Source organism: Gallus gallus, chromosome 12 (genome assembly GCF_016699485.2).
Source record: "Gallus gallus isolate bGalGal1 chromosome 12, bGalGal1.mat.broiler.GRCg7b, whole genome shotgun sequence".
Taxonomy (NCBI): domain Eukaryota; kingdom Metazoa; phylum Chordata; class Aves; order Galliformes; family Phasianidae; genus Gallus; species Gallus gallus.
Genome location: NC_052543.1, coordinates 2,733,861 through 2,760,681, shown reverse-complemented (window position 1 = coordinate 2,760,681; position 26,821 = coordinate 2,733,861). Strand labels below are relative to the sequence as shown.

At 65.4% G+C, this 26,821-nt stretch overlaps 4 protein-coding genes and 1 non-coding gene across 24 annotated transcripts in view; 4 read left to right on the top strand and 1 right to left on the bottom strand.

The window, feature by feature from the left end:
• Positions 1 to 1,270, bottom strand: part of RBM6 (RNA binding motif protein 6) — a 54,293-nt gene extending 53,023 nt beyond the window's left edge. For 4 of the 11 annotated variants that reach the window (XM_015292822.4, NM_001030588.3, XM_040646184.2 and 1 more), the window contains exon 1: positions 1,211 to 1,270. The gene's annotated coding sequence lies outside the window, so the exon portion shown is untranslated. Of the gene's footprint in view, positions 1 to 620 lie in introns of all 11 variants that reach the window. The other 7 variants (XM_015292823.4, XM_040646188.2, XM_040646182.2 and 4 more) reach the window with 4 other exon arrangements.
• A 332-nt stretch (positions 1,271 to 1,602) lies between these two features.
• MON1A (MON1 homolog A, secretory trafficking associated) lies at positions 1,603 to 6,361 on the top strand. 2 transcript variants are annotated; one of them, XM_015292821.4, is made up of 6 exons: positions 1,603 to 1,780; positions 2,268 to 2,409; positions 2,626 to 3,093; positions 3,326 to 4,091; positions 4,217 to 4,364; positions 5,237 to 6,357. In XM_015292821.4, exons 2-6 carry the CDS (start codon positions 2,283 to 2,285, stop codon positions 5,375 to 5,377), a joined length of 1,650 nt encoding a protein of 549 aa, XP_015148307.1. In that variant the 5' UTR covers positions 1,603 to 1,780; positions 2,268 to 2,282; the 3' UTR covers positions 5,378 to 6,357. The 2 variants fall into 2 exon arrangements, with proteins under 2 accessions (XP_015148307.1, NP_001025758.2); NM_001030587.3 differs by lacking the exon at positions 1,603 to 1,780 and having other exon boundaries at positions 2,264 to 2,409; positions 5,237 to 6,361.
• Positions 6,362 to 6,567: 206 nt separating this feature from the next.
• Positions 6,568 to 14,891, top strand: MST1R (macrophage stimulating 1 receptor). Of its 9 annotated transcripts, none has more exons than XM_040646297.2 (21): positions 6,568 to 6,665; positions 7,598 to 8,955; positions 9,915 to 10,103; positions 10,195 to 10,320; positions 10,390 to 10,560; positions 10,705 to 10,874; positions 10,942 to 11,119; positions 11,231 to 11,376; positions 11,487 to 11,648; positions 11,754 to 11,850; positions 11,909 to 12,148; positions 12,223 to 12,369; positions 12,437 to 12,593; positions 12,778 to 12,870; positions 12,950 to 13,165; positions 13,242 to 13,322; positions 13,399 to 13,580; positions 13,654 to 13,763; positions 13,841 to 14,006; positions 14,082 to 14,218; positions 14,292 to 14,889. In XM_040646297.2, exons 2-21 carry the CDS (start codon positions 7,678 to 7,680, stop codon positions 14,536 to 14,538), a joined length of 4,293 nt encoding a protein of 1,430 aa, XP_040502231.1. In that variant the 5' UTR covers positions 6,568 to 6,665; positions 7,598 to 7,677; the 3' UTR covers positions 14,539 to 14,889.
• Positions 10,875 to 10,942, top strand: MIR12220 (microRNA mir-12220). Its single transcript, NR_161973.1, has one exon. It is a non-coding gene; the product is annotated as a microRNA mir-12220 (primary transcript).
• A 5,667-nt stretch (positions 14,892 to 20,558) lies between the features above and the next one.
• Positions 20,559 to 26,367, top strand: CAMKV (CaM kinase like vesicle associated). Its single transcript, XM_015292846.4, has 11 exons — positions 20,559 to 20,687; positions 23,137 to 23,245; positions 23,836 to 23,967; positions 24,090 to 24,164; positions 24,237 to 24,375; positions 24,460 to 24,580; positions 25,266 to 25,341; positions 25,418 to 25,554; positions 25,639 to 25,717; positions 25,794 to 25,881; positions 25,949 to 26,367. Exons 2-11 carry the CDS (start codon positions 23,151 to 23,153, stop codon positions 26,237 to 26,239), a joined length of 1,233 nt encoding a protein of 410 aa, XP_015148332.4. The 5' UTR covers positions 20,559 to 20,687; positions 23,137 to 23,150; the 3' UTR covers positions 26,240 to 26,367.
• Positions 26,368 to 26,821: the final 454 nt, after the last annotated feature.

The following is a 26,821-nucleotide window of genomic DNA, read 5'->3' as shown; positions in this document are numbered from 1 at the left end:
TCTTTCAGACCTCTTACATCACGATACGATAAAATAACGGTGCTGTACATCAGAGTCTGATCGCCAAGCTAGACTAAGCAACCATTTTCCAGGAAACAAAGGTTTCTGTCAAGGGAAAGCAAGAGGAGAACCAGCACCGCGCTGAGCACCTCCCAGCCCGCACCAAGGCTCACTGCATGCTGCGGTAGGAGGGCAGCTGGTGATGGAGCAGGCAAGCTGAAAGCCTGGAGAGATGCAATTTTGGAAAGAGCACCCTGGTACTCACAGCTTCTCCCCAGACAGACTTTGCCAAAGCTGCCAAGCTTGGTATTTATAGACTACGAAGAAACCAAACAAATATGCACAGGGCTGTGCTCGGTGAACAAAGAAAGTAATCTGCCGTGGAACAATGCTGCAGCCAATCAAGTCTGAGTAAGGCTAAGAAAAGGGAAAAACCTCAGTGAAACTCCACTATTATGGGAGGTACAAATGAAAACATTTCCCCACACTCCAGGAACTGAAAGCAGCCAAGGAATCTTGTTGCTTCAGTTTCAGAACTGAAGCTCTCTGACCTACAGGCGTAGAAATAACAAAACCACATCCCTGAAGGGTGGAAGGGAAGGGAGAGAAATCCAAGTTACCTCTGTTAGGCACCAGGCTGGAAGCTTTCACTGTGAAACAAAAGGCTGGAGGTGCTCTTTCATTCTACTGTGCTTCAAAAAGCGCGTATTAAAAACAACGGGGTGAATTTCCAGCTCCTCCCACCACACTCCCGCCCTCCTTAGGCCCAAAGGGATGCACGTGGGCCTCGGCAGCCCCTCCCGGTACCGCACCGGGGCACGGAGGCGGGTTCTCCCCTCAGCAGCACTTCCAGAAGGAAACCCAGAGGGCCCCGACGCACCGGCGGCTGCGAGACGTTCACCACAGAATCCGGGGCCTCGGGAGCCCCGCGCACACGCGGGAACGCCGCCGAGCCCCAGTGCGGCCGGAGCGGCTCACCCTGAGCCCGCAGCCCCGTCTCCCGGGGACACGGCCCGACACCCCGGAAACGGCGGCGCTCCGCCGTTCCGGGCGGCTCCACGGCAGCGCCCGCGGCCCTCCCCACGCAAAGCCGCGCCCCGACCCGCCGCTCCCCAGCCCCGGGCCGTCCCCCGCCGCCCTCGCCTCCCTTCCGCCGCCGCCTACACCTCGCAGGGCCGAGCCGAGCCCGCGGGGCGGCGCCGCCCCCCACCTGCACACCGCCGTACCAGGCCCAGCGCTCCGCTGACGGGAACCGGAACTTCCGGTGCCCCCCACCTTCCGGGCCCGCCGCGCGGCACGCTGGGAAGCGGAGTCCATCGGCAGCACTACCGCTCCCGGCATGCCCCGCGCCACCGGGGCGGGGAGATAGCGGCGCGGCGCGGGGACTGCCGGGATGTGTAGTCCCGCCGTAGCGGCAGCGAGCGCGGGATGCGTGTGCGCGGACTACAGCCCCCAGAGCTCCGCGGGGCGGCGGGGCAGGGGCCGGTCCGGGGGGCGGGGGAAGCGGCCGGAGGGCCCGGGCCCGGCCGGAGCCGGCGGGGAGGAGCGGGGCGGGGAGGGACGGGCGCCGCGATGGCAGCGGCTGGGGGGCGGGCCGGGGCCGGGGCAGGCCGGGGAGCAGCAGCCCGCCGTGCCCGCGCCTCCCGCTGCGCTTAGGCCGCGCCGTGACGGGAGGAGGCGCGAAGGTCGCTGGGTGCCGCGCTGCGTCCTTCGGCCGTCCCGTGCCGCGGCTTCCCGTTCTGCTTTCCCTTCTGCTGAGCTGCTGAGCGCCTGTGTGCATGTGAGTACGTGTGCGGCTGTGTCGTGTACGTGTGCGCGTGTGTATGTGTGCGTGTGTCTGCGCCCTCCCCGGGGGCAGCCCCTCAGCACCCCCCGGGCCCGGAGCCGTCCCATTCCCTCCCTGGGCCACAGGGCCACAAACCCGCCCTGCGCAAACGCTGCTAGGACGGGCCGTGGGCCTGCACTCTCCCTGCCCCCTCTGCCCACTCCCTGACCCCCCTGCCCACCCCCCGTCCTGCTCCCTGCCCAGCAGCTTTGCAGGCGCAGGGGTAATCGGGGCCAAGCCTGGATGAAAGGTGCTGGGGCCTGGAAGGAGCTGGGGCCGCGGGAGGGAGGAAATCCTGCTGGATTAGAGCAGCTTTCTGACGTCTCAGCTCGGGTGCTGTGCTGAGCCAGCAGCGCGGGGACGAAGACACTGGCACGGCCCCAGCCCAGCGCCAGGGGATCGGAGGGGAATACCGTGGGCTGACACTGTGGGTTCCACGCAGGTCCCGCCCCAAGGAATGGCTGCGGATGTCCACAAGAAGAAAGGCTGGGAAGTGCCCAACGGGTCCCTGGCGCCGGGCGATGGGCAGCACGCGGAGCGCTCCGAGAGCCCCACACCGGGGCTGGCACAGGGGACGGAGCCGGGTAAGGGACAGAGTTCACAGCGGGGCTGAGGGAGGGAAGAGCAATTCCTCATCCTGCATGTGAGGCTTTCTAGCTGGATCTGCGCCTCTGGGTGCCATAGGACAATAGTGCCCCACTGAGGGGAAAGAGAGCAGATCCCTCCCTGATGCCCTCTGTCCCTTTTGCACCACCCACCTGCTGCGTTGGTGCAGGGTGGACACTGATCCTCGCTTCCAGGTGCGGGCCAGGAGGGAGCCATGTTCGTGCACACCCGCTCCTACGAGGACCTGACGAGCCCTGAGGACGGGGGGGCTGTGGTGCGGAGCCCTGAGGAGAGGCGAGGGGAGCCGGCTGAGCCCACGAGCATGGAGCAGATCAGCAAGGACTTCAGCGAGCTGAGCACACAGCTGACAGGCATGGCCCTCGACCTGGAGGAGGAGATGAGACAGAGCCAGGAGGGAAAGCTGGAGCCGTCCCCACAGGCCACCCGCCATGACTCGGTGCTGTCAGGAAAGGAGGAGGAGGATGTGACCATGGACACCTGGCGCATGCATCGGAAGCACGTCTTCGTGCTGAGTGAGGCTGGCAAGCCCGTGTATTCCCGCTATGGGTCCGAGGAGGCCCTCTCCAGCACCATGGGTGTCATGATGGCCCTGGTGTCCTTCCTAGAGGCCGAGAAAAACGCCATCCGGTCCATCCATGCAGGTACTGTGCTGGGAGTTGGGACAGGGTGGTGACACAGCATGCGGTGTCCCAGCCCACATCGTCCAGGGGTTCATGCGGCAGTGCTCAGCCCATGCCCCTGCCACTGTGGGATATGTTAGCTGAACCCAGGGGCAGACTAGTGGCTGGGGGGAGGTGGGAGCTTCTCCTTGCAGCCTCGCACACTCAGGCTTACATCTCTGTCCCCAACCCATGGGGACTCTCTCCCAAGCAGATGGCTACAAGGTGGTCTTTGTGCGGAGGAGCCCGCTGGTGCTGGTGGCAGTGGCGCGGACCCGGCAGTCTGAGCAGGAGATTGCCCATGAGCTGCTCTACATCTATTACCAAATCCTGAGCCTGCTCACCTGGACTCAGCTCAACCACATCTTCCAGCAGAAGCAGAACTACGACCTTCGCAGGCTCCTTGCTGGCTCCGAGCGCATCACTGACAACCTGCTGGACCTTATGGCCCACGACCCCAGCTTCCTCATGGGTGCCGTGCGCTGCCTGCCCTTGGCTGCCAGCGTGCGGGACGCCGTGAGCACCAGCCTCCAGCAGGCCAAGGCCAAGAGCTTGGTCTTCTCCATCCTCCTGTCAGGGAACCAGCTGGTTTCTCTGGTGAGGAAGAAGGATCAGTTCCTCCACCCCATCGACCTCCATCTGCTCTTCAACCTCATCAGCTCCTCCTCTTCCTTTCGGGAGGGTGAAGCCTGGACTCCCATTTGCCTCCCTAAGTTCAACTCCAGCGGCTTCTTCCACGCTCACATCTCCTACCTGGAGCAGGAGATGGACCTGTGCCTCCTGTTGGTCTCCACTGACCGTGAGGACTTCTTCACAGTCTCCGACTGCAAGCGGCGCTTCCAGGAGCGCCTGCGGCGGCGCGGAGTGCACCACGCTCTGCAGGAGGCCCTGCGCACCCCCTTCTACAGCGTCGCCCAGGTGGGCATCCCTGACCTGCGGCACTTCATCTACAAGTCCAAGAGCTCTGGGCTCTTCACCAGGTAAGGACGCTGGCAGAATAACAGCTGGGGAACTGTCGGGGCGTGGTTGGAGCATGGGCAAGCCTTCTCCGCAAATCCCCTTCTCCAAGGAAGGCGGGAGCTAATGGGGTGCTGTGTTCCTGCAGCCCTGAGATCGAGGCACCCTACGTGCGGGAGGAGGAGAAGGAAAGGCTCTTGGGGCTCTATCAGTACCTCCACAGCCGGGCTCACAACTCGTCGCGCCCCCTGAAGAACATCTACTTCACGGGCCCACGTGAAAACCTCCTGGCTTGGGTAAGGGCTGTCTTTAGAGTTGGGGTGACCCCGACCTCTCCGGTCCTGGGTTGCACAACGCAGCTCCAGCACTGTGGTCACCAGTGTGGCCTCCAGCTCGTGCATGGTCCTTTTGGGTGTTTCTGTGCCAGAAAGTGACAGGACAGCCATGTAGGCTACCCTGCTGCTCACAGGGGGTTGGAAGGGTTTGGAAGGGACCTCAAGAGATCGAGTTCAACCCCCCTGTCAAAGCAGTGGCCTACAGTGGGTCATACAGGTTGGAACCCAGATGGGTCTTGAATATTTCCACAGAAGGAGACTCCTCCACCTCTCTGGGCAGCTCGTTGCAGTGCTCCATCACCCTTATCATAAAGAAGTTCTTTTGTATGTTTGTATAGAACTTCCTATGTTCAGTTTTAGGCCATTACTGGTTGTCCTATCACTGCACACCACTGAGAAGAGCCTGCCCTCATCCGTTTGCCTCCCACCTCCCTTTAGATATTTATAAACATTTATCAGTCTTCTTTTCCCCAGGCTGAACAGACCCAGGTTACTCAGTCTTCCCTCATACAGGAGGTGCTCCAGGCCCTTCATCATCTTTGTGGCCCTCCGCTGTACTCCTTCTCCAGGGCATCTCCAGGGATCCTAGGAGATCCCTGTCTTTTGAGCTGGAGAGCCTAGAACTGGACACAGTATTCTAAATGTGGCATTACCAGGGCAGAGTAGAGAGGCAAGATCACCTCCCTTGACCTGCTGGGCACAGTTTTTAATGCCCCCCAGCTCAGATGCTCCTGTTTCCCAATCCTGGTAGCCCATTGTAGACGCATGCAGTGCCACCTCCACGTGGGGATGTGTGGATGCACGGCCAGCGTTTACCCTATTTCTTTGCCCAGGTCACCAGCGCCTTTGAGCTCTACATATGCTACAGTCCACTGGGGACCAAGGCGGGCGCCATCAGTGCTGTCAACAAGCTCATGAAGTGGATCCGCAAGGAGGAAGACCGGCTCTTCATCCTCACACCCCAGACGTACTGACGGACATTGCCCAGGGTGTGGTGCCATCCGGAGGACCTCTGCTGTGCTGGGGAGCTCGTCTCTCTGGGAAGCCTGGGCTGTGAGCCAGGGGAGAGGGCACGGGGGACCCTGAGGGCATGGGGAAACTGCCCGACCTGGGTGTGAGAGACGAGGTGCAAAGCTGCCCAGGCTATGTGGTGAGCAGGGCTTTCTCTCACCTGCAGGCAATGCCTCCCTCATCTGGGGAGCTGCCCTTCCTCTGCAGCCCGCCTCTCCGTCCTTTGTGCTGCTGTGCCCACGGAGGGCAGGTGACAACACCCAGCTGGGCACAGGGCTGGCTGGGGCACTGCCAGCACTGCTCCTCTCCCCGCTTTGGGGGAGCTGGGCCTCCCAAGTGCCGGGCAGCCCCTGATGGTCCCAGAGCCAGGCTGGAGGCCGGCAGGTTTGTCCCCCTGGCACCTATGTGTGCCCAGTCCCTTTTTACTGAGGCCATGAGAAGGATGTCCTTGGGGATGCTGGGAAGCAGGGCAGCCCCAGTGAGACTCGGGGTACCGGGATGCCACTCGGTGTGCTCGTGGTGCTGGCTCCAAAGCAGCAGCTGTGGTGTGCCCCCCCACCCCCCCCCCCTCAGAGCCCCAGCTGGCATGGGGCACTGATGTGTCTTCATCGCATCGTGGGGTCCCCTATCCTCCAAAAAGCAGCCCCCCGAGCTGGGCTTGCTGTGCGAGGACCACCTCCTCCCTGCTGTCCCCAGCTGTCCCCAGGCACTGGCGTGGGGCTGAGCACCCCGCAGCACGGCGCTGGGCACGGCTCCCGCCCCATGAAGCACAACCTGACCCTGTGCATAGGGATGGGCGTCCGGGAGGGGAAACCCCCCCGCGGTCACACCGAGGGGCCGGCAGGAACCCGGCGGGGCTAACGCAGGGACTCCGCTCCCTTATTTATGCTCCTGCCAGATTGTAGTCGCTTGTCTTTGCTCATAAACATTATCTGGACTCGAATCGAGGCTCGGCACGTTAACGTTGGGTTGGCGGGGGCCGTCTGGGGGGTCCGCGGTCTCCGTTCGGGTGGCATCCCGGCCGGAGCGGGAGCGGCGAAAGGCCCCGGGAGGAGGCGGCTGGGGACAGCTCGTGTCGAAACCGGGAGGGAGCCTCGGGGACGGAGGAAGGAGCGGTTGGGTAAGGCTCGCAGCCAACAGCACTGCCGGGTTTACGCAACGCGGGCAGGCTGAGCCCGATGGCGGCGGGCGCGACCCGTCGCGGGGAGCAAAGTCCCGGCGGATGCGGGCCCGGGGCAGAGCCCTGCCCAGGTGAGTGGCGGAGGAGCGCTCCGAGCGGGTGGCTGCGAGCTGCGCAGAGCTCTGAGGGCAAATCGGTGCGGTTCGCCGGGTGAAAAACATCCCCTTTAAACCGCGAGCCCGGCACCGCCTGCACGCAGCCCTCGAGAGGGGTTTGGGGAGGGAGGAGGCGGGGAGGAAAGCAGCCACGGGGTAAACGACGCGTGCCGGAGAAAAAAGTTACGCTCGTGGAACGGGGAAACCGATCCGGCCCGCCTGCCTGGAAACCAGCCGTAACCGGGGCCGGGCCGGCTTTCCCCTGCCCGCCGTCACCAAATCCTACTGCACCGCCCCCGGCACCCGGAGCCCCGCACGGTGCGGGGGTAGGAGCCGCCCCGCCCCGCCCCGCCCTGCCCCGGCACAGCCCCGCTCCGCCCCGGCACGGTACGGCTCGGTACGGCACGGTACGACGGGGCTCGGCACGGCCCGCCGCGCAGCCAGCAGGTGAGCGCCCCGCCGGGCACGGCTCGGTACCGGACAGGGCGCGGTTTGGCACGGGACAGCCGCTGGGAGGGACGGGCGGGGACGGCCGGAGCGGGACGGGGCCCGTCGGGGCGGGGTGGGGAGCGGCCGTGGGGCTGCGCGGCGGTCACCGTGCGGGAGGGCGGCTGAGGGCTCCTCCCGGGTCCCCGACGTGTCCCCGCGGGGCTGGCGGCGGTTCCCAACCCCGCCCTGCTGAGCCGGAGGGGGCCCCAGTCGGATCCCGGTCCCCAGGAGGGTCTCGGAGGGGCCGTCCCCGGTGGGATTTGTCACCTTCCAAAGGCCTGTGGGGGTTGGGAAGAGAGAGGTGCCGCCCATGCCCAGGTTAACGCCTGGCACGCGGCCGTGGGGAACACGCGGCACATCCCTCTCCACATCCTCGCCCCAGTGCCGTGGGTAAAGCTCTTCCCCCGTTACTTCTGCAGATGCGATGGTGACCTGCCCTCCCCGCGTCCCGGCCCCTCCTGGTGCTGAGTGCCGTCAGTAGCCCCGTGCGGGCGGCAGCATGGGGCCGCGGTGCCTTGTGTGCCTCCTGCTGCTGCTCGCCCCATCCCTGCTGCAGGCCGGCGCCTGGCAGTGCCGCCGCATCCCTTTCAGCTCCACCCGCAACTTCTCAGTGCCCTACACTCTGCCCAGCCTCGATGCCGGCAGCCCCGTGCAGAACATCGCCGTCTTCCCCGACCCGCCCACCGTCTTCGTGGCCGTCCGCAACCGCATCCTGGTGGTCGATCCCGAGCTGCGCCTCCGCTCCGTCCTCGTCACCGGCCCCACGGGCAGCGCCCCCTGTGAGATCTGCCGCCTGTGCCCAGCTGCCGTGGACGCCCCGGGGCCCGAGGACGTGGACAACGTGCTGCTGCTGCTGGACCCGGTGGAGCCGTGGCTGTACAGCTGCGGCACGGCGCGGCGCGGGCTCTGCTACCTGCACCAGCTGGATGTGCGGGGCAGCGAGGTCACCATCGCATCCACCCGCTGCCTGTACTCGGCTGCAGCCAACAGCCCCGTGAACTGCCCCGACTGCGTGGCCAGCCCCCTGGGGAGCACCGCCACCGTGGTGGCCGACCGCTACACCGCCTCCTTCTACCTGGGCTCCACCGTCAACAGCAGCGTGGCGGCGCGCTACAGCCCGCGTTCGGTGTCGGTGCGCAGGCTGAAGGGCACGCGGGATGGCTTCGCCGACCCCTTCCACTCACTGACGGTGCTGCCGCGCTACCAGGACATCTACCCCATCCACTACGTGCACTCCTTCACCGACGGGGACCACGTCTACTTGGTGACGGTGCAGCCAGAGTTCCCCGGCTCCTCCACGTTCCACACCCGCCTGGTGCGGCTCAGCGCCCACGAGCCCGAACTGCGTCGCTACCGCGAGATCGTCCTCGACTGCCGCTACGAGTCCAAGCGGCGGCGGCGCGGGGCCGAGGAGGAGACGGAGCGTGACGTGGCCTACAACGTGCTGCAGGCTGCCCACGCTGCCCGACCCGGCGCCCGCCTGGCCCGCGACCTCGGCATCGACGGCACCGAGACGGTGCTGTTCGGCGCCTTCGCCGAGAGCCATCCGGAGAGCCGTGCGCCGCAGCACAACTCGGCTGTGTGCGCCTTCCCCCTGCGCCTGCTCAACCAGGCCATCCGGGAGGGCATGGACAAGTGCTGCGGCACCGGCACGCAGACGTTGAAGCGGGGGCTCGCCTTCTTCCAGCCGCAGCAGTATTGCCCGCACAGCGTGAGTCAGCGGGGGCCGCGGGGACGGGGCTGGGGCCGGGTTGCACTGGGACGCTGTGGCACCCAGGTGCGGTGAGTCACCGCTCCCACCTCCCCCCCCCACCGCCTTATCGCGGCTGCTGGCGCTGGGCCCGGTGTCACCGTGCCTTGGGGCTGTGCTGGTGTGGCACGCTCTGGCTGCGCTCCCTGCACGGGACCCGGGTGTGCGGTGGGGCCCAAAGCACCCTACCCTCTCTCCTTGCTGTCCCGGCCCCCTTGGCTGTCCCCAGCGTGGAACTGTATACGGCCTCCCTCCTCGGCTGTTCCTTTGCAGCAGGGATGGGCTCGTGCTCCTCTGCACAGCTGCTCCACCATCGCCCCGTGTGCCCAACCAACCGCAGGCGGAAGCGTGCAGAGTCACCGGTCCCGCAGCGCCGCAGGGCAGGGACAGCGCGTCCCAGGGATGGGCCCCAGCACCGCCGCGCTGCACGGATAGGGCAGGGCAGCTGCTGGCACACATGGCATGAGCGCGCCTGTTCTCAGCCAGGGCGAGGCGCAGCCAGATCTCCTCCCTTTCCTGGCAGCATGCAGCAAGCAGCTCACCATCACTCTGCATCACGCTGCCTGGAAGGGGATCCCAGCCCCGAGTATCCTGAGGGGATCTGGGGAAAGACCCGAGGGGCACGCCGGGGCTTCGTATCCCCCTCTGCCCCAATAAGCCCTAGTGTGTTTCTGGGGCTGGCACTGGGACAGCAGCCCCGCAGTGCCAGAGCTCATAACCACATGCGGATGGGGAGGGAGGGCAGGGCAGGATCTGACGCTACTCGGGGATGTCCTGGCGGGGGGGCATGGATGCGTCATACCCCCAAAAATCCCTGATTCTTTGTTGCAGCCTAGAGGGGAGATGAGCACATGCATCCCTGGACTCTCTGGCCCTGAAATATCTCACATGTCAGAGCCACGATTTCTCCAGCGCTCGCACCCACCCATAAGGGTGCGGGGAGCTGTGGGGTGTTTCTGATGTGCCCTTATTATGCTCGGTTACAGGTGAACCTCTCGGCGCCAGTGACCAACACCAGCTGCTGGGACCAGCCCACCCTGGTGCCCGCCGCCTCCCACAAGGTGGACCTGTTCAACGGGCGCCTATCCGGCACCCTCCTCACCTCCATCTTCGTCACCGTCCTCCAGAATGTGACGGTGGCCCACCTGGGCACAGCACAGGGACGTGTCCTGCAGGTGGGTGCCGGGCAGGGCGCACAGCGCCGAGCAGAGCACGCGGTGCCGCTCGGGTGCCCGATGTGCTCACCCCATGCCTGCCCCACTGCAGATGGTGCTGCAGCGCTCCAGCTCCTACGTGGTCGCCCTGACCAACTTCTCTCTGGGGGAGCCGGGACTGGTGCAGCACGCCACGGGGCTGCAGGGACACTCGCTGCTCTTTGCTGCCGGCACCAAGGTAAGCCGGGCAGTGGGGCAGGGTGTGGGGCTGCGGAGCCCCCCGCTCAGTGCCGCTCTGTGTCCCCAGGTGTGGCGTGTGAACGTCACCGGCCCTGGCTGCCGCCACTTCTCCACCTGTGACCGCTGCCTGCGTGCCGAGCGCTTCATGGGCTGCGGCTGGTGTGGGAATGGCTGCACGCGGCACCATGAGTGTGCCGGCCCCTGGGTGCAGGACAGCTGCCCGCCCGTCCTCACTGATGTAGGTCTGCGCCGGTGGGGGGGCGGGGGGGACGAGCAGAGAGGGAGGTGGCACATGGGGTGATGTGCAGTGGGACCCCTGCGCTGGGCTGGGCATCGTGCCCACCGGCGGGGCTCCCCATGGCCATCACCACCTGTCCCACAGTTCCACCCCAGGAGCGCGCCGCTGCGGGGCCAAACACGAGTGACGCTCTGCGGCATGACCTTCCACTCCCCGCCAGACCCCACCGCCCACCACAGCCTCCCCGGCCCCTACAGGGTGGCGGTGGGAGGGCGAAGCTGCACTGTGCTGCTGGATGAGAGCGAGAGCTACAGGTGCAGTGCTGGGGGGCACAGCGGGGACGTCCTTCCCGTCCCACCGCTGAGCCCCGTTACCCTGCAGGCCGCTGCCCACGTTCCGTCGCAAGGACTTTGTGGACGTGCTGGTGTGTGTGCTGGAGCCGGGGGAGCCGGCGGTGGCGGCAGGGCCGGCCGATGTGGTGCTCAATGTGACGGAATCTGCTGGGACCTCGAGGTTCCGTGTCCAGGGATCCTCCACCCTCAGTGGCTTCGTCTTCGTGGTAACGTCCCCACGCTGGCAGCGACACCAGACCCCGGGTGCCTTGGGTTGGGTTGGGTGCTGGGCACGGTGTTGGCTCACCGCCCGCCCTGCCATCCTTGTCTCTGCCCAGGAACCCCACATCAGCACCCTGCATCCCAGCTTCGGTCCCCAGGGCGGTGGCACCCTTATGTCCCTCTATGGCACCCACCTCTCAGCAGGGAGCAGCTGGCGGGTGACGATCAATGGATCCGAGTGTCTCCTGGATGGGCAGCCCAGGTACGGTCCAGCCATCATCGCAGCACAGCAGGGTCTGCTGGCACAGGTACGGGCATTGGGATGCCCTTGCGGTCCCACTGCCCCTTCCAGCTCCTGTGCTATGTCCCCAGCGAGGGCGACGGGGAGATCCGGTGCACAGCTCCTGCTGCCACCAGCCTGGGCGCGGCCCCTGTGGCCCTGTGGATTGATGGCGAGGAGTTCCTGGCCCCACTGCCCTTCGAGTACCGTCCCGACCCCTCCGTTTTGACCGTCGTCCCCAACTGCAGCTATGGGTGAGCACGTGGGGACACCCCTGTCCTCCCTGCTCTGAGGTGCTGGGGACCACAAGCACCCCGGGGACTGCGTGTGCCCGGTACCCTGACCTCAGCCCGCCGCAGGGGCTCGACGCTCACCCTCATCGGCACCCACCTGGACTCAGTGTATCGCGCCAAGATCCAATTTCAAGGTGGCGGTGGTGGGAAGACTGAAGCCACGGTGAGCACCAGGGCAGGGAGCTGTCACCGCGGGGCTGTCCTCGGCACCGTGCCAGCAGCCCCGTGCCTACCCACAGGAGTGCGAGGGCCCGCAGTCACCCAACTGGCTGCTGTGCCGCAGCCCGGCCTTCCCCATTGAGATCAAGCCGGTGCCTGGGAACCTGAGCGTGCTGCTGGATGGGGCTGCTGACCGCTGGCTGTTCCGCCTGCGCTACTTCCCCCAGCCCCAGATGTTCTCCTTTGGGCAGCAGGGCGAGCGGTACCAACTCAAACCCGGCGACAATGAGATTAAGGTGAATGTACGTGGGGGAGCGAGGCGTGCTGGGGGGGTCGCAGTGGGGCCGGCCGGGCTCAGGGCTGTCTGTTCCGCCAGCAACTGGGGCTGGACTCTGTGGCTGGGTGCATGAACATCACCATGACGGTGGGGGGCCGGGACTGCCACCCCAACGTGCTGAAGAACGAGGTGACGTGCCGTGTGCCTCGCGACGTGGACTTGACCCCGGCCGGGGCCCCCGTGCAGGTAGGTACCCCCCAGAGTAACCCTGTCCCCCGGTGCCCCCGGCCCCGCTGAGCGCCCATTCTCCCAGATCTGCGTGAATGGTGACTGCCAGGCACTGGGTTTGGTGCTGCCCGCCTCCTCGCTGGACATGGCTGCCAGCCTGGCCCTGGGCACCGGTGTCACCTTCCTGGTCTGCTGCGTCCTGGCCGCTGTGCTGCTCCGCTGGCGCTGGAGGAAGAGGAGGGGTGAGTGCCACAGCTCACCGGGTGCCCCACAGCCATCCTATGTCTCTGGTGCTATACCGTGCCTGCGGTGCTCCCCTCTGCCAGTGGTTCTACCCTGCGCCCACGGTCCCACCCCACGTGCAGTGTGCCAAACTCGTGCCCATTTGTCCCGGAGTCACCCCCACCCATGTTTTCCCAACTGCAGGGTTGGAGAACCTGGAGCTGCTGGTGCACCCTCCCCGGATTGAGCACCCCATCACCATCCAGCGCCCCAACGTTGACTACAGAGAAGTGCAGGGTAAGCAGGGCTGATGGGCATTGGGGTGCCGAGGCTGTGCCACCCCAGCGCCTGAAGGTGCCTCTCCCCATCCCGGCAGTGCTGCCTGTTGCGGACAGCCCTGGCCTGGCCAGGCCCCATGCACACTTTGCCAGTGCTGGAGCTGATGCTGCAGGCGGTGGCTCCCCGGTGCCGCTGCTCAGGACCACGTCCTGCTGCCTGGAGGACCTGCGGCCAGAGCTGCTGGAGGAGGTGAAGGACATCCTCATCCCCGAGGAGCGGCTCATCACCCACCGCAGCCGCGTCATTGGCAGAGGTGATGATGCACCCCGGGGCGCTCGGCCGTAGCATCGCCCTCCAGCTCCACGTCTCACTGCCACCTGTCCCTACAGGGCACTTTGGCAGCGTGTACCATGGCACCTACATGGACCCGCTGCTGGGCAACCTGCACTGTGCCGTCAAGTCCCTGCACCGTGAGTGAGCACCCGTGCCCTGGCCCCACAGCACACAGCCCCACAGCACACGGCCCCATGGCTCGGTTCCCCGCAGGTATCACAGACCTGGAGGAGGTGGAGGAGTTCCTGCGAGAGGGCATCCTGATGAAGAGCTTCCACCACCCGCAGGTGCTCTCGCTGCTGGGGGTCTGCCTGCCCCGCCACGGGCTGCCCCTCGTCGTCCTGCCCTACATGCGCCATGGGGACCTGCGGCACTTCATCCGCGCCCAGGAGCGGGTATGGGGCGCTCTGGGGGATATGGTGAATGTTGGGGACTGAGCTCGCCCCGCTCACCACTCCCACCCCGCAGAGCCCCACGGTGAAGGAGCTCATTGGCTTCGGGCTCCAGGTGGCCTTGGGCATGGAGTATTTGGCCCAGAAGAAATTCGTGCACCGGGACCTGGCGGCCAGGAATTGCATGTGAGTGCAGCTGGTTTTGGGGTCCCCCCCATCCTTAGTGCCCCAAGAGGGTGCTGGCCCTGACTCTATGCCCACAGGCTGGATGAGACACTGACGGTGAAGGTGGCTGACTTCGGGCTGGCGCGGGATGTGTTTGGCAAGGAGTACTACAGCATCCGGCAGCACCGGCACGCCAAGCTGCCCGTCAAGTGGATGGCGCTGGAGAGCCTACAGACCCAAAAATTCACTACCAAGTCAGACGTGGTAGGTGCACCCTCCTGCCCCCATCCCTTGTCCCTTGCCTTGTCTCCCTGCCCCAGCACGGCTCTCTGTCCACAGTGGTCCTTTGGGGTGCTCATGTGGGAGCTGCTGACGCGGGGTGCCTCACCGTACCCTGAGGTGGACCCCTATGACATGGCCCGCTACCTGCTGCGGGGCCGGCGCCTGCCGCAGCCCCAGCCCTGCCCCGACACGCTGTGAGTGGGGCCGTGGGGAGGTGGGATCCCCCTGGGCAGTGCTGGTGCTGATGCGGTGTCGGTGTTGGGGCAGGTATGGGGTGATGCTGAGCTGCTGGGCACCCACACCCGAGGAGCGGCCGTCCTTCTCGGGGCTGGTGTGTGAGCTGGAGCGTGTGCTGGCCTCGCTGGAAGGTGAGCGCTACGTCAACCTGGCTGTCACCTACGTCAACCTGGAGAGCGGCCCCCCTTTCCCCCCTGCCCCCAGGGGACAGCTGCCCGACAGTGAGGATGAGGAGGATGAAGAGGATGAAGAGGATGAGGACGCGGCTGTGCGCTGATGGGGTGCTCTGCACCATGGGTGCGCTCCCCCAAGGGGGGCTGTGGGGCACAGCCCAGTGCCGTGGGGCACCCACCCTATGGGCTGGGTGCTGGGTGCTGTGGGTGCTGTCCTGTGCTGTGCACTGGGACTGTGCCATGTCCCATGGGGTCCCCCCACTTGACCCCACGCTGGCTGGGTGCTGTGGGGCTCATCCTGCACCAGTGGGGTGCTCTGGGCCCCATGGTCAGCCCCAGCGCGTGCCGTGGGGAACCCAGAGCTGACCACGTGCCACAAGGGGCTTTGGGGCCTCCCTGGGGAAATTCAGCATTTCGGGGTTGAATCACTCATAAAAACCAAATGCTATTTTTCACCAGCTGGTGCTGTGTGCTCTGCCTGTCGTGGGTGCTGGAATTGGGGATGGGATCACCCGCTGCTCCTGTGTAGCCATGGGAGGGCACCTGCAGACTGGCACTGGCCACTCAGGTCCTCACCCTGCATGGACCACCACAGTGGTGGTGCTGCGGGGATGCGCTCAGGTGCAGGCAGGACCTGGCATGTGGATGTGGTGCTCCTGGCGTCACGGGGACGTGGGTATGGGGACACGGTGGCTCTGGCATCGTAGGGTTATGGGCATGGGGACACGGAGCCCTTGGCATCACAGGGCTATGGGCATGGGGATATGGAGCCCCTGGCATCATAGGGCTATGGGCATGGGGACACGGAGCCCTTGGCATCATAGGGCTGTGGACATGGGGACACAGAGCCCCTGGCATCACAGGGCTACGGGCATGGGGACACAGAGCCCCTGGCATCACAGGGCTATGGGCATGGGGACACAGAGCCCCTGGCATCACAGGGCTATGGGCATGGGGACACGGAGCCCCTGGCATCATAGGGGCATGGGCACGGGGCATGGTGGCTTTGGCACCACCAGGTTTGGGGCACCACTGCCTGCCCTGCTTGGGGACCTGGTAGTGACATTGCCAACCTCACCTCATTGCACTCTGAAGGCTTTGGGTGCTCGTGCACGAGCGGTGCCCCAGCCCTGCTCCATGGGGCATCCCCTGCCCAGCACCAGGCAGCTATTTCAGAGCCAGAGCTCTCAAAACCGATCTTTTAATATTTAATATTGATGGAGTGCATTTCCCCCCCCCAGACGCCCTTGAACCTGCGGTTAACCAGCCCAATTAGGAAGCAAAACTCACTGCTTACAGCCAGGAGAGCGTGTGCATCCCCGCGGGGTGCCCTCGGTCCGTGGCAGGACGGGGCACAGAGGGCCCAGGAGGGGACAGCAGTGACGCCCCGCAGAGCAGTGCCGCCCCCACACGGCCCGCAGCCGACACCAGCGGGAACCAACCCCCCCCCCCCCCCAGCAGCTCACGAGGCGGCACCGGAGCCCGGGGCCGTGTCAGCTCCTATTAGTGAAGCCGTCCATCTCTCCCCCGCACTTCACACCTGCGCCGGCCGCTTTCAGCGGTGTATTTTTAGCCCCGGCTCCCAGCAGCGCTGCCTCAGTTTCCCCAGGGCGGCAGCGTGCCGCGCCGTGCCCATCCGCCGGGCTGCAGCACGGCCCCCGGGTGTCCCGCTGCGGCAGCACGCCTTGCACACACAGCAGTTTAAATGTTTTATTTGGGGAAAGTGCTGTCGTTAGCAGGGATTAATTATTAAAATCGGAGCCATCTCTGAGACGGGAACGGCTGCGCACGGGGCTGCAGGCGCGCAGGCAGTGGGATGCGGCCCTGCTGCCCTGCAGGGGAGGTGACAGCGCCCGGGGACTTTGCTGGCTGCAGTGACTGCGCACACCTCGTGCTGGTGGCAGTTCTTCAGCATCACCCCGGCCTACGAGAGATGGCAGCAGACAGCAGGCGGGGCCGGGCTCTTCGTAGCCTCTGCTCCGATGCTCGGGAGCAGCGGCACGGCGGCGCGGGGCCAGGAGCAGAGCTGTGCTCGCCGTGCCTGCAAACAGCAGTGCTGGCGAGTTGGCTGCCTGCACCCTGCGCCTCATCCACGGGGCTCCGTTCCCGGCGGCTCATACAGTCATAGAATGGCTTAGGTTGGAGGGGAGCCAGTTCCAACCCCCTGCTGAGGTCTGGCTGCCCCCCACCAGATCAGGGTCCCATTCAACCTGGCCTTGTGTGTACCGGCGGCACCGCTCAGCTTGCTATCATCCGCAGACGTGCTGAGCGTGCACTCGATCCCGCTGCCTATGTTCTTGATAAGGGTGTTGAAGAAGAGTTGTCCCAAGAGAAACCCCGGGGGACAGCACTCGTCACCAGCCTGCACCTGGACACAGAGCCGTTAACCACAACCCTCTGGCTGCGGCCATCCAACCGATTCTGTTGAACAGCCCAGCCTTCAAATCCATCCCTCTCCAACTCAGAGATAAAGATGCGGTGCAGGACTGTGTCACCGGCCTTGCACGAGCCCAGCTAGATGACATCAGTTGCCCTTCCTTTGTCTACCAAAGCCATCCCTCCATCGCAGAAGACCACCATTGTCCCACTGGCCGCTCAGAGCCCACCCTGCCATGAGCCGATGCGTAACGCCCAATGTCCCCCAGACCAGCACAGCGTTGAGGACATCCCCCCGCAGAATGAGAGCTCCCACTGCCCTGAGACCCTCCTCACCCCACAGCCCAGAGGCTGCAGGGCTCAGTCCTGCTGGAGATGGCAGCCAGCTCCCCGTGCCCCGGCAGGGACCATCCCTGCAACTCCGTGCTGCTGCTGGCCGTGACACCAAGAAAGAGCAGTGGGGTGGCAGCTGCTGCCCCTATTTCATTCCTGCCCCGCAGAATGGAGAGGATGGGCTTTATTTGGCCCCAATGCCAGGCCGACGTGCAGCGCAATTACTGCTGATTGCCTGCCGGTTGCCATGGCGATGGCAAGCACGCAGGGATGCGGTGCTGCGTTGCACTTGAGTCATGGGCACGCTGCATCCCCCGTCCCCCACCCGTGTGTGTGGGGTGCAGGGGGCGGCCGTGGGACCCCAGCCCAGCACCCCCACCACCGGCGGGCCCCACAGGGATCTGGGTGGAGATGGAGCTGCCACCCGTGGGGTTGCTGAGGGGTGGTGGGATGGATGGAGGGGGCATGGGGTGAGGGCGCAAGGGGTGGTGGTATGGAACGGCTTATGTTGGAGGGGACCTTAATGATCGTAGAGCTCCAACCCCACTCCTGCCATGGGCTGGCTGCCCCCCAGCTCGGGCTGCCCAGTGCCCCTCCATGGCCTGAGGCACCTTCAGGGATGCCACCCACAGCTCTGGGCAGCACTACCAGTGCCTCACTGCCCTCTTAGCAAAGAATTTACCCCTAACATCCCAAACATCTCACCTAATCTTCCCTCTTTTAGTTTAAAGCCATTCCCCCTTGTCCTATCACTGTCAGGCCCCATAAAATATCACTTTCCCTTCTGCTTATAAACTTCCCTCAAGTACTGGAAGGTCACAGTGAGGTCTCCCCAGAGCCTTCTCTTCTCCATGCTGACCACCCCCAGCTCCCTCAGCCTGTCTCCATAGGAGAGGTGCTCCAGCCCTCTGAGCATCTTCATGGCCTCCTCTGGTTCTGCTCCAACAGCCCCACATCCCTCCTTTACTGGGACTCCCAGACCTGGAAGCAGTGCTCCAGATGGGGCGTCATGAGGGTAAAGCAGAGGGGGACAATCCCCTCCCTGCCTGCTGCCCCCCTCTGCTGATGCAGCCCGGGATGCTGTTGGCCTTCCAGGCTGTGAGCACACCCTGCTGGCTCATGTTCAGCTTCTCGTCCCCCAGGACACCCACATCCTTCTCTGCAGGGCTGCTCTCGGGTTCTTCTCCCACTCTGTACTCACACCTGGCATTGCCCCCAGCCCAAAGCACCACACCTTGTCCTTGTTGAACCTCATTAGGTTCTCTTGTGCCCACTTCTCAAGCTCGTCCAGATCCCTGTGGATGGCATCCCTTCTGTTCCATCAGCTGCACCGCTCAGCTCGGTGTCACCCCCAGAAGTGCTGAGGATGCAGTCGTTCCCACTATCCATGTCACTGATGATGTTAAAGAGCACTGGTGCCAGGAGGGACCCCTGGGGGACAGCACTCATCACCTGGACGCAGAGCCAACGAACACAACCCTCTGGCTGAGGACATCCAATCAACTCTTTATCCAGCAAATAATCCAGCCTTCAGATATGTCTCTCTCCATTTAACAGATAGGGATGTGGTGCAGGACTGTGTCAAAGGCCTTGCACAACTCCAGGTAGATGACATCAGCTGCCCTTCCGTTGTCCACCAATGCTGTCATTCCATCACAGAAGCCCACCAGACAGGTCAGGCACCATTTGCCTTTGGCAAAGCCATGCTGGCTGCCTCGTGTCACCTGGTCGTCACTCATGTGCCTTACCATGTCATTCAGGAGGATCTGCTCCATGATCTTCCTAGGCACAGAGATGAGGTTTGCCGGCCTTGAGTTCCCTGGGTCCTCCTTCCTCCCTTTCTTATACACGGCAGTGATGTTTGCCTTTTTCCAGTCTCCGGGGACATCTCCTGACAGCCAGGACTTTTCAAACACGATGGAGAGCGGCTCAGCGACTGCAAGAGCCCATTCCTTCAGAGCAGCACAGCACCGCTCTGCCCTTTTCCCAGCGAGCAGCCGTGGGGCAGCCCCACAGCACAGCGGGTGCTGCTGAGTAATTGTGAGTTACACTCCGGGTTCCCGGGTGGGCAAAGATTAATAACGGAGCCGTGTGCTGCTTCCAGGCTGTGTGATTAAACTCTTGATTAGAAGCTCAATCTGCAGCTCTCTGCTAATTCCCCCGGGCTCACGCGCCGTTAATTACGCGGTGCGCATGGCGGTGAGGCCGGGGCCATGGGGGCTGTGGGTCCCAGCACAGATCTGTGAGCAGTCGGGGCCCTCCCTGCACTCCATGCCTGGACTGCGGGCAGCGTGAAGGGCTTTGGGAGGGCTCGTGATGCTGAGAGGCCATCACCCCTCTCCTGCAGCAGAGGTGGGGGAGCGAGCGATGCCCCGGACCTGCAGGCAGAGGGATGGAAGCCGAGGGAAGTGCCCACCTCCAACAGGGTTGCACTCTTCCTATTCCATCTCATTCCATCCCATCCATCTTTATTCTGTTTAATCCATCCCACCTTGTGCTGTCCTGTCCTATTTTATCTTATTCCATCCCATCCCGTCCATCCCACCCTGTCCCACCTCACCCGTCCCATCTAACCCATACCATTCCATCCTATCTCCTCCAACCTGTCCCATCAGATCCCATCCTGACCCATCCTATCCATTCCATCCCAGCCATACCACTCATCCCATCACGCCATCCCACCCACCCCCTGCTATCTCATCTATCATGTCCCATCCCACCCATCCTGTCAGCCCCATCCCAATCATCCCAATCCATATTAGCCATGCCACTCCACCCCATCATGCCAATCCTATCCAACCCATCCCAATCCATCCTATCTCCTCCAAACTGTCCTGTCCTGTCCCATCCCATCTCATCTCATCCACCCCATCCCACCCATTCGGATCCATCCCACCCCATCCTGTCCCATCCCACCCACACCATTCCATCCCATTTGATCCCATCACACCCATTCCACCCAACCCGTCTCAGTCCATCGTACCTCCTCTAACCTGTTTTATTCTGACCTGTCCTTTCACATCCCATCCCGTCCATCCCATCCAACCGCCAACCACCTCATCCACCTCCCGCCCCATTCCAACCCGTTCCGTTCCATCCCGTTATGTCCAATGCCACTCCATCCCACCCCACCCCACCGCACCCCCATGACGGCACTCCGGGTGCTGCAGCCGTCCCAGCGCTCCATCCCCGCAGGTGTCCCCGCGTCCCCCCACCCCTCGCGGTGTCACGGATGCCGCCGGCGATGCCACGCGCCCCATTCCCGTGGGTGGCGGCTCCCGCGCCAGGAGGGGGCGGGGCGCAAAGTTTGGGGTGACGTCACGGGAGGGGGCGGGGGGACCCCATCGGGGGAGGGGCGGGGCCCGGCGGTCCCACCCCCCCCAATTGCCGCGCCGGGCGCGCGGGGCCGCGCCGCGACGGAGCGACGGCGGTGCTCGGCTCGGCTCGGCTCGGCTTCGCACCGCTCCGCACCGCCCGGCACCGCGCGGCTCTCCCCGAGCGGCGGCCCCGGGCCGCGCCCCCGTTGCTGTCGGAGAGGCGAGAGGTGAGCGCGGCGGGACGGCCCCGGGGGGGAGCCGAGCCGAGCCGGGCTGAGCCGTGCCGCCCCCAGGGCGCGGGGCTGCTGGGCCGGGCCGGGGGCGTCGCTGGGGTTCGCCACGTGTTGGCCCGGGGCTGCCCCTCCGTGTCCCTGCCTCGTCCCCCCGTGCCGTGCCCGTGTGCGCCCCGACGGCTGCCCCGCGCCCCCCCCCCCCCCCCCCCCCCCCCCGCTGCCGCCTTCCCCGACCCCGGCAGGCGCCGAGTTGCCGTCCCGTCCCAACCCCGTTCCATCCCCGTCCATCTCACTCATCCCACCGCATCCCGTGCCACCTCATCCCGTCCCGTCCCATCGCATTCCACCACACCCCATCCCATCCCATCCTATCCCATCCCATCACTGTCGGACAAGCTTTGCATCCCTCCCTGCCTGCTCCCCTCTGCGGCAGCCTCCAGCTCTCCCCTGGGCAGATGCCCCGTGGTCGGGGGGCACCGGGCTGTGGGGGACCCCCGGCTCTGTCCCAACCCCTGGAGCTCCCTTTGGGTGCAGCACTGCGGGCTCCCGTAGCCCCTCCACTCTGCTGCCGCCCGCACTGTGGATGGACGTTTGGGTCCGCTTCCCTCTGCTACAGCGCTCCCGTGGGATGCGGGGTGCAGGGGGGACCCTCCGACAGTGCAGCCGGGGGCTGCAGGTGGGAGCGGGGCTGCAGGTGAGGCTGGCTGAGCTGCAGCCGGGGGTCCCCGAACCGTGGGGCAGAGCCGGGCTCCGGGGTGCTGGGGGGATGCTGGTGAGGGCTGCACGGCTGCGTCATCCCGTCCGCACCCGGCCACCCACCTCCCGCTATTGTCTTACACCCGCTGTTGCTTCTGCTCCCAAATTAGCTGCTTCAGAAGGGGGGGGCCGGCTGCGTGCGGGTGCCAGCGCGGCACTCAGCCTCCCTGCTGCACCCAGCTCTCACCCGGCTGCACTCACCTGCGGGACATCCCTGGGGTGCTGACCCCTTAGCCAGCCTGGGGCAGGGGATGGTGCTCAGCCTGGCAGGATGGCACCCGCTCAGCCAGCGGGAACTGCTGGGATGGGCGCAGGTCAGCCGAGCGCTCGCAGAGGCAGCAATCAGATCCCTATCTGTCATCCCATCGGGTCCCTGCATGGCTCATCCTGGCAGCACGCCGGCAGCTCTCATCCCAGCCCTCCCAGCCGGCCGCTGGCTGCAGGGACAGCCCTCGTCCCCTCGCCCAGGGGCAGCGGCGTGGCACAGCCGGCGTCGTGTGGCACGGGGACACTCGGAGGAGCCAGGCAGGGCATGTTCCCTGTTGGGATGAACCCAGGGAAGGCAGGGAAGCTTCAGCGGGTCTATAGCTTGGGGGTGAGTTCTCCTGCATCCATGGGTGCTTTGCGTCTCTTTTGGGAGTGGGCGCACTCTGAGCTGGATGGGGCCGGCTGCTGTCGCCTGGCACGGGCTGGTGCCCTGGTGCCGTGCAGTGAGGAGCTCCCATCCTGCAGGCAGGGCTGGATGGAGGCAGCGAGCACACGAAGGAGCATCCCCACACCCCTGCCTCGCTGTCCCCACACCCCCCCCCCCTCGGGGTCACCCACCCCAGGGATCATCCCAGTGCCCTCACACGGTGCCACAAGCAGGGCACCCATCCGGGGCCGGCGCAGTAGTGCCGGGGCTGCGCAGCGCAGCAGGTCGGGTGCTGCGGGTGCTGCCCATCCCTGCCCCCGCCGCAGGATGTGCCGCTTTCTGCATCTTCAGCTCCCATCGCCATAGCAACAGGCTCGGCGCTTGGGTACCCGCCGCGCCGGCTCCTGCATCCCGCTCCGCCATCCTGCCACCGGGACCGGGGCGGCGGGTGCTGCCAGCACGGTGCGGTGCGGCACGGCACGGCTTGTCGTCCTGGGAGCTGGGGGCGATGGGTGCCTCCGGCACCACACCAGCATCCCGCTGGATGTCCCGCTCAGCCTGAGAGGGGCCACGGAGCCCTTCTCTTCCCGAAGCATCAGAAAATAACATCCGTTAAAACTTCCTCCCAGAACAGGATGGGAAAAAAAGGGAAAAAAAAAAAAAAATCACTTTCTGGGAACGGGTTTTTTTGCTGGCAAGCTCCTGAGGAGGGTCTGGGGTTGGAGGGTTCCTGTCGGGAAGGCAGAGGGCACAACTCCATCCCCAAAGGGCAGGGTGACAGCATGCAGCTGGCGATGCTCGAGCTGAAGAAGCGTCACCACGGGGCTAAACGGGGCTGAGGAACAGGACCTGGTCCACTTGCCACACTGCCCAGCAAGCTGCTCCTGGCTCTGCCTATGGAATAAATTTGTTAGCAAGCTGCGAAGCAGGCTGGTGGAGCAGAGCGGCCAGGTGCCACGGGGATGGGCTGCACTCTGTCAGGTTTTACGCTGCTCAGGAGGGACGGGTGCAGACAGTGGGGCTGGGGCTCTCACGGCTCCTCTGCCTCTGCAGCACTGGGCCCTGCGATGCCGTTTGGCTGCGTGACGCTGGGGGACAAGAAAGACTACAACCAGCCGTCCGAGGTGACCGACAGATATGACCTGGGCCAGGTCATCAAAACGTGAGTGCGTCCCTGCCCAGCCCCGGGAGTGCCCATGGGGACCCCCACCCTGCGCCGGTTGGGGAGCGTGGCGCCTTTCGGGGCCGGGGTGCGTTCCCTGCATCGAGTGCCGATTCCAGGAGGGCTTTGCCGTCTGCTCTGAGCACAGAATTGCTGCTGGTGCTGAGGTTCGCCGCTGCCGCTGCTCGCCGCAGCCTGGCGCCTGCAGTTAACCCTCCCTCCTCCCTCCCAAATATCTGCTGGGATTGCAGCAGTTCCTCAAAATCGCGGCTCCCCGGTGCGCCTCCTGAAAGCAGGACCGGCTGCTCTGGCAGTGGCGGAGGAAGGGGCTCTGGGGAAGTTTTCTCACCTCCTGCCTTCCCAATTGCGGCGTTACAGTAGTGTGGAGGCATGCTGCTGTGCAGCTCAGTATTGATAGTTCTGCAGCATCCATCCGGCCGTGAGCTCTGTGCAGGGACGAGGGCTGTCCTGCAGGATGCTCCGGGAGCCCATGTGGCCCTGTAGCGGGGAAGGGGCTTTTTCTTGCCCCCCCTCCCTCCCCATCCTCCGCTTTCCTAATGCTTTGCTTATCCCTTGCTGATTCCTTGCAGGGAGGAGTTCTGCGAAATCTTCCGGGCGAAGGAGAAGACGTCGGGCAAGCTGTACACCTGCAAGAAGTTCCTGAAGCGGGACGGGCGCAAGGTGCGGAAGGCAGCCAAGAATGAGATCATCATCCTGAAAATGTGAGTGCTGGGGCTGGGGGGGGGAGGGAGGTGGGTCGGTCCCCACGGGTCGGCGGGCAGCACCCACCCACCCAGCCATCCATCCATCCATCCACCGCCACCACCATCCCTGGGCGCCGCAGGGTGAAGCACCCCAACATCCTGCAGCTGGTGGACGTCTACATCACACGCAAGGAGTACTTCATCTTCCTGGAGCTGTAAGCATGGCGCGGGGCGGCGGGTGGGCGCTGTGCCGTGGGGCCACCACAGCCTGCTCTCGGCACCGGCAGGGCCACGGGCCGGGAAGTTTTCGACTGGATCCTGGACCAGGGCTACTACTCGGAGAAGGACACCAGCAATGTCATCCGGCAGGTGCTGGAGGCCGTCGCATACCTGCACTCCCTCAAGATCGTTCACAGGAACCTCAAGGTGGGCGCTGGGGGTCCCCGGTGGGCACAGGCACCTATGGGTGCCGGTGCAGCCTCGTCACGCTCATGTTCCCTGCGCTGGCAGCTGGAGAACCTGGTGTACTACAACCGCCTGAAGAACTCCAAGATTGTCATCAGCGACTTCCACCTGGCCAAGCTGGAGAACGGCCTCATCAAGGAGCCCTGCGGCACTCCCGAGTACCTGGGTGAGGGCGAGCTGGGCAGGCATGGAGAGGGGGCAGGGGGCACAGACTGCCTGTCTCCAGGGTCAGTGTTCTGGAAGGTCCCTGCCCTCCTAGTGGGTCCTTCATGATGACCCTGGGTGCTCCTGATGAGCGTCCATCACTCGGGGACCCATCCTGGGTGCTCCTGGCGGTTCTCTCCCATTCCCATCGCCCTGCAGCTGATGCTGGCTGCACGCTGGGGGGTCCCTCCTGCTCCCCATCACCGCCGGGACCAATCCTAAGTGCTCCCATTGGGTCCCCGCTGCTGTTGATGACTGCTCTCTGTGGGTTCCTGAGTGTCCCTGGTGGGTTACTCCCACTTCCCATCACACAGAGGAGCAATCACGGATGCTCACAACGGGTCCCTCCTGCTCTCCATCATCCCAGGCACCCATCCTGCTTCCTCCCAAAGGGTCCCTCCTGCTCCCCATCACCCCAGGGACCCATCCATGGTTCCTCCCGCTGGGTTCCTCCCGCTCCCCATCATCCCAAGTACCCATACTGGGTCCCTCCCGCTGCTCACGGGTGACCTGTTGGGACGCACCATGCATGGCCACCCTGGAGGAGCAGATCAGGTGCAGGGAGATGGGTTTCCCGGGGGGGGGACATGGTGTCTGGAGACCCCAGAGCGGGACCGGTCCCCCTGCCACCGTCCTGTGTTCCATAGCTCCAGAGGTGGTGGGGCGGCAGCGGTACGGGCGGCCGGTGGACTGCTGGGCCATTGGTGTCATCATGTACATCCTGTGAGTGCGGGGTTGGGGACGGCATTGGGGCGGGGGGCTCTGGGTTGGGGACGGGCACTGAACGCACACCCTGCAGCCTCTCGGGGAACCCCCCCTTCTACGAGGAGGCAGACGAGGATGACTATGAGAACCACGACAAGAACCTCTTCCGCAAAATCCTGGCCGGGGACTACGAGTTCGACCCGCCCTACTGGGATGACATCTCGCAGGCGGGTGAGCCACAGTACCTGGGGATGGGGGGCGGGGGGAGCACGGCGTCCCTGTGTGTCCCCCCAGTGCTGACCCTCCTAACCCCAGCCAAGGAGCTGGTGACACGGCTGATGGAGGTGGAGCAGGACCAGCGGATCACGGCGGAGGAGGCAATCTCCCACGAATGGTGAGGGGCGGCAGGGTCATGGGGTGTGCGGGGAGGGCGGTGAGGGCCGCTCACCACCCCCCCTTCCTCACCGCAGGATCTCTGGCAACGCTGCCTCCGACAAGAACATCAAGGATGGCGTCTGTGCCCAGATCGAGAAGAACTTCGCCAGGGCCAAGTGGAAGGTGGGTGGGCGCGGCGCCGTGCCTCGGTTTCCCCCCGGGGGGTCCTGACGCCCTCTCGCCCCCGCAGAAAGCCGTGCGGGTGACCACGCTCATGAAGCGGCTGCGGGCGCCCGAGCAGACGGAGTCGGCCCCTGCAGCCACCGCCACCACCACCGCCTCCACTGCAGCCACCGCCACCACCACCGCCACAACCGCCGCCGCCGCCGCCGCCGCCGCCGCCGCCACGGACGCCGCGGTCCCCCCGGCCCCCGCCACGCCTCCCGCCGCCAGCCCGGCCGCCGACACGTGTAACGGGGCCGGGGACGCCGCCGCCGCCGCCGCCGCCCCCGCCGAGGCCCCCAGCGAGCCGAGCGGCTGAGCGGCACCCCTGTACATAGCCCCGGCATGGCCCCCCCACCCCCGCCTGCGCCCCACTTTTCTACGTGCCCCCAGCGGAGAGCGGGGCAGCGCCCTGCATGGAGCCCGTCCTCTCCCGGTCCCCGCCGCTCTCTCAGTCTGTCCCCCGCCGCCTCCCCCCTCCCCCCCCCCACCCCCCCGGGGATGCTCAGAGATACCCGCGGGACACCCCCGGGGACGCGCGCTCACGGGCCGGGCCCGAGGCGGGACGGAGGGGTTGGGGTTGGGGTTGGTCCCTCCATCGCCCCCCTCCGGCCCGCCGCCCCCCGGGGGAGGGGTGCGGAGCAGAGCGGGGGTCCCCGAAGCGCTGCGCCCAGCCGGCCCCCCCCGCCCCCGCTTCCCCCCCCCCTCCCGGGCCGCTGCATGCCGCGCCCCGCGGCCTCTGTATCTCTGGCAAATAAAGACCCCGCCGAGGGCAAACTGAGAAAGCAGCAGCGCCGCCCGCCCGCCTCCGTGAGGGGTCGCCGCCCAGGAGGGCCGGGGTGGGAGAGGGCGGGGTGGGCCGAGGAGGGCCGGGCTCGAGGACACGGGGGCCGAGGGCAGG

What these genes read in the sequence shown, in the direction of transcription:
- MST1R (XM_040646297.2), top strand. Translation starts at nt 7,678, where the DNA reads ATGGGGCCGCGGTGCCTTGTGTGCCTCCTGCTGCTGCTCGCCCCATCC. An exon ending in CGGCCGGGGCCCCCGTGCAG is followed by an intron (nt 12,370 to 12,436) that starts GTAGGTACCCCC and finishes CCATTCTCCCAG; the next exon opens with ATCTGCGTGAATGGTGACTG. An exon ending in GCGCTGGAGGAAGAGGAGGG is followed by an intron (nt 12,594 to 12,777) that starts GTGAGTGCCACA and finishes TCCCAACTGCAG; the next exon opens with GGTTGGAGAACCTGGAGCTG.
- CAMKV (XM_015292846.4), top strand. Translation starts at nt 23,151, where the DNA reads ATGCCGTTTGGCTGCGTGACGCTGGGGGACAAGAAAGACTACAACCAG. An exon ending in CTGGGCCAGGTCATCAAAAC is followed by an intron (nt 23,246 to 23,835) that starts GTGAGTGCGTCC and finishes GATTCCTTGCAG; the next exon opens with GGAGGAGTTCTGCGAAATCT. An exon ending in TACTTCATCTTCCTGGAGCT is followed by an intron (nt 24,165 to 24,236) that starts GTAAGCATGGCG and finishes CGGCACCGGCAG; the next exon opens with GGCCACGGGCCGGGAAGTTT.
- MON1A (NM_001030587.3), top strand. Translation starts at nt 2,283, where the DNA reads ATGGCTGCGGATGTCCACAAGAAGAAAGGCTGGGAAGTGCCCAACGGG. An exon ending in CATCCGGTCCATCCATGCAG is followed by an intron (nt 3,094 to 3,325) that starts GTACTGTGCTGG and finishes TCTCCCAAGCAG; the next exon opens with ATGGCTACAAGGTGGTCTTT. An exon ending in GTGAAAACCTCCTGGCTTGG is followed by an intron (nt 4,365 to 5,236) that starts GTAAGGGCTGTC and finishes TTCTTTGCCCAG; the next exon opens with GTCACCAGCGCCTTTGAGCT.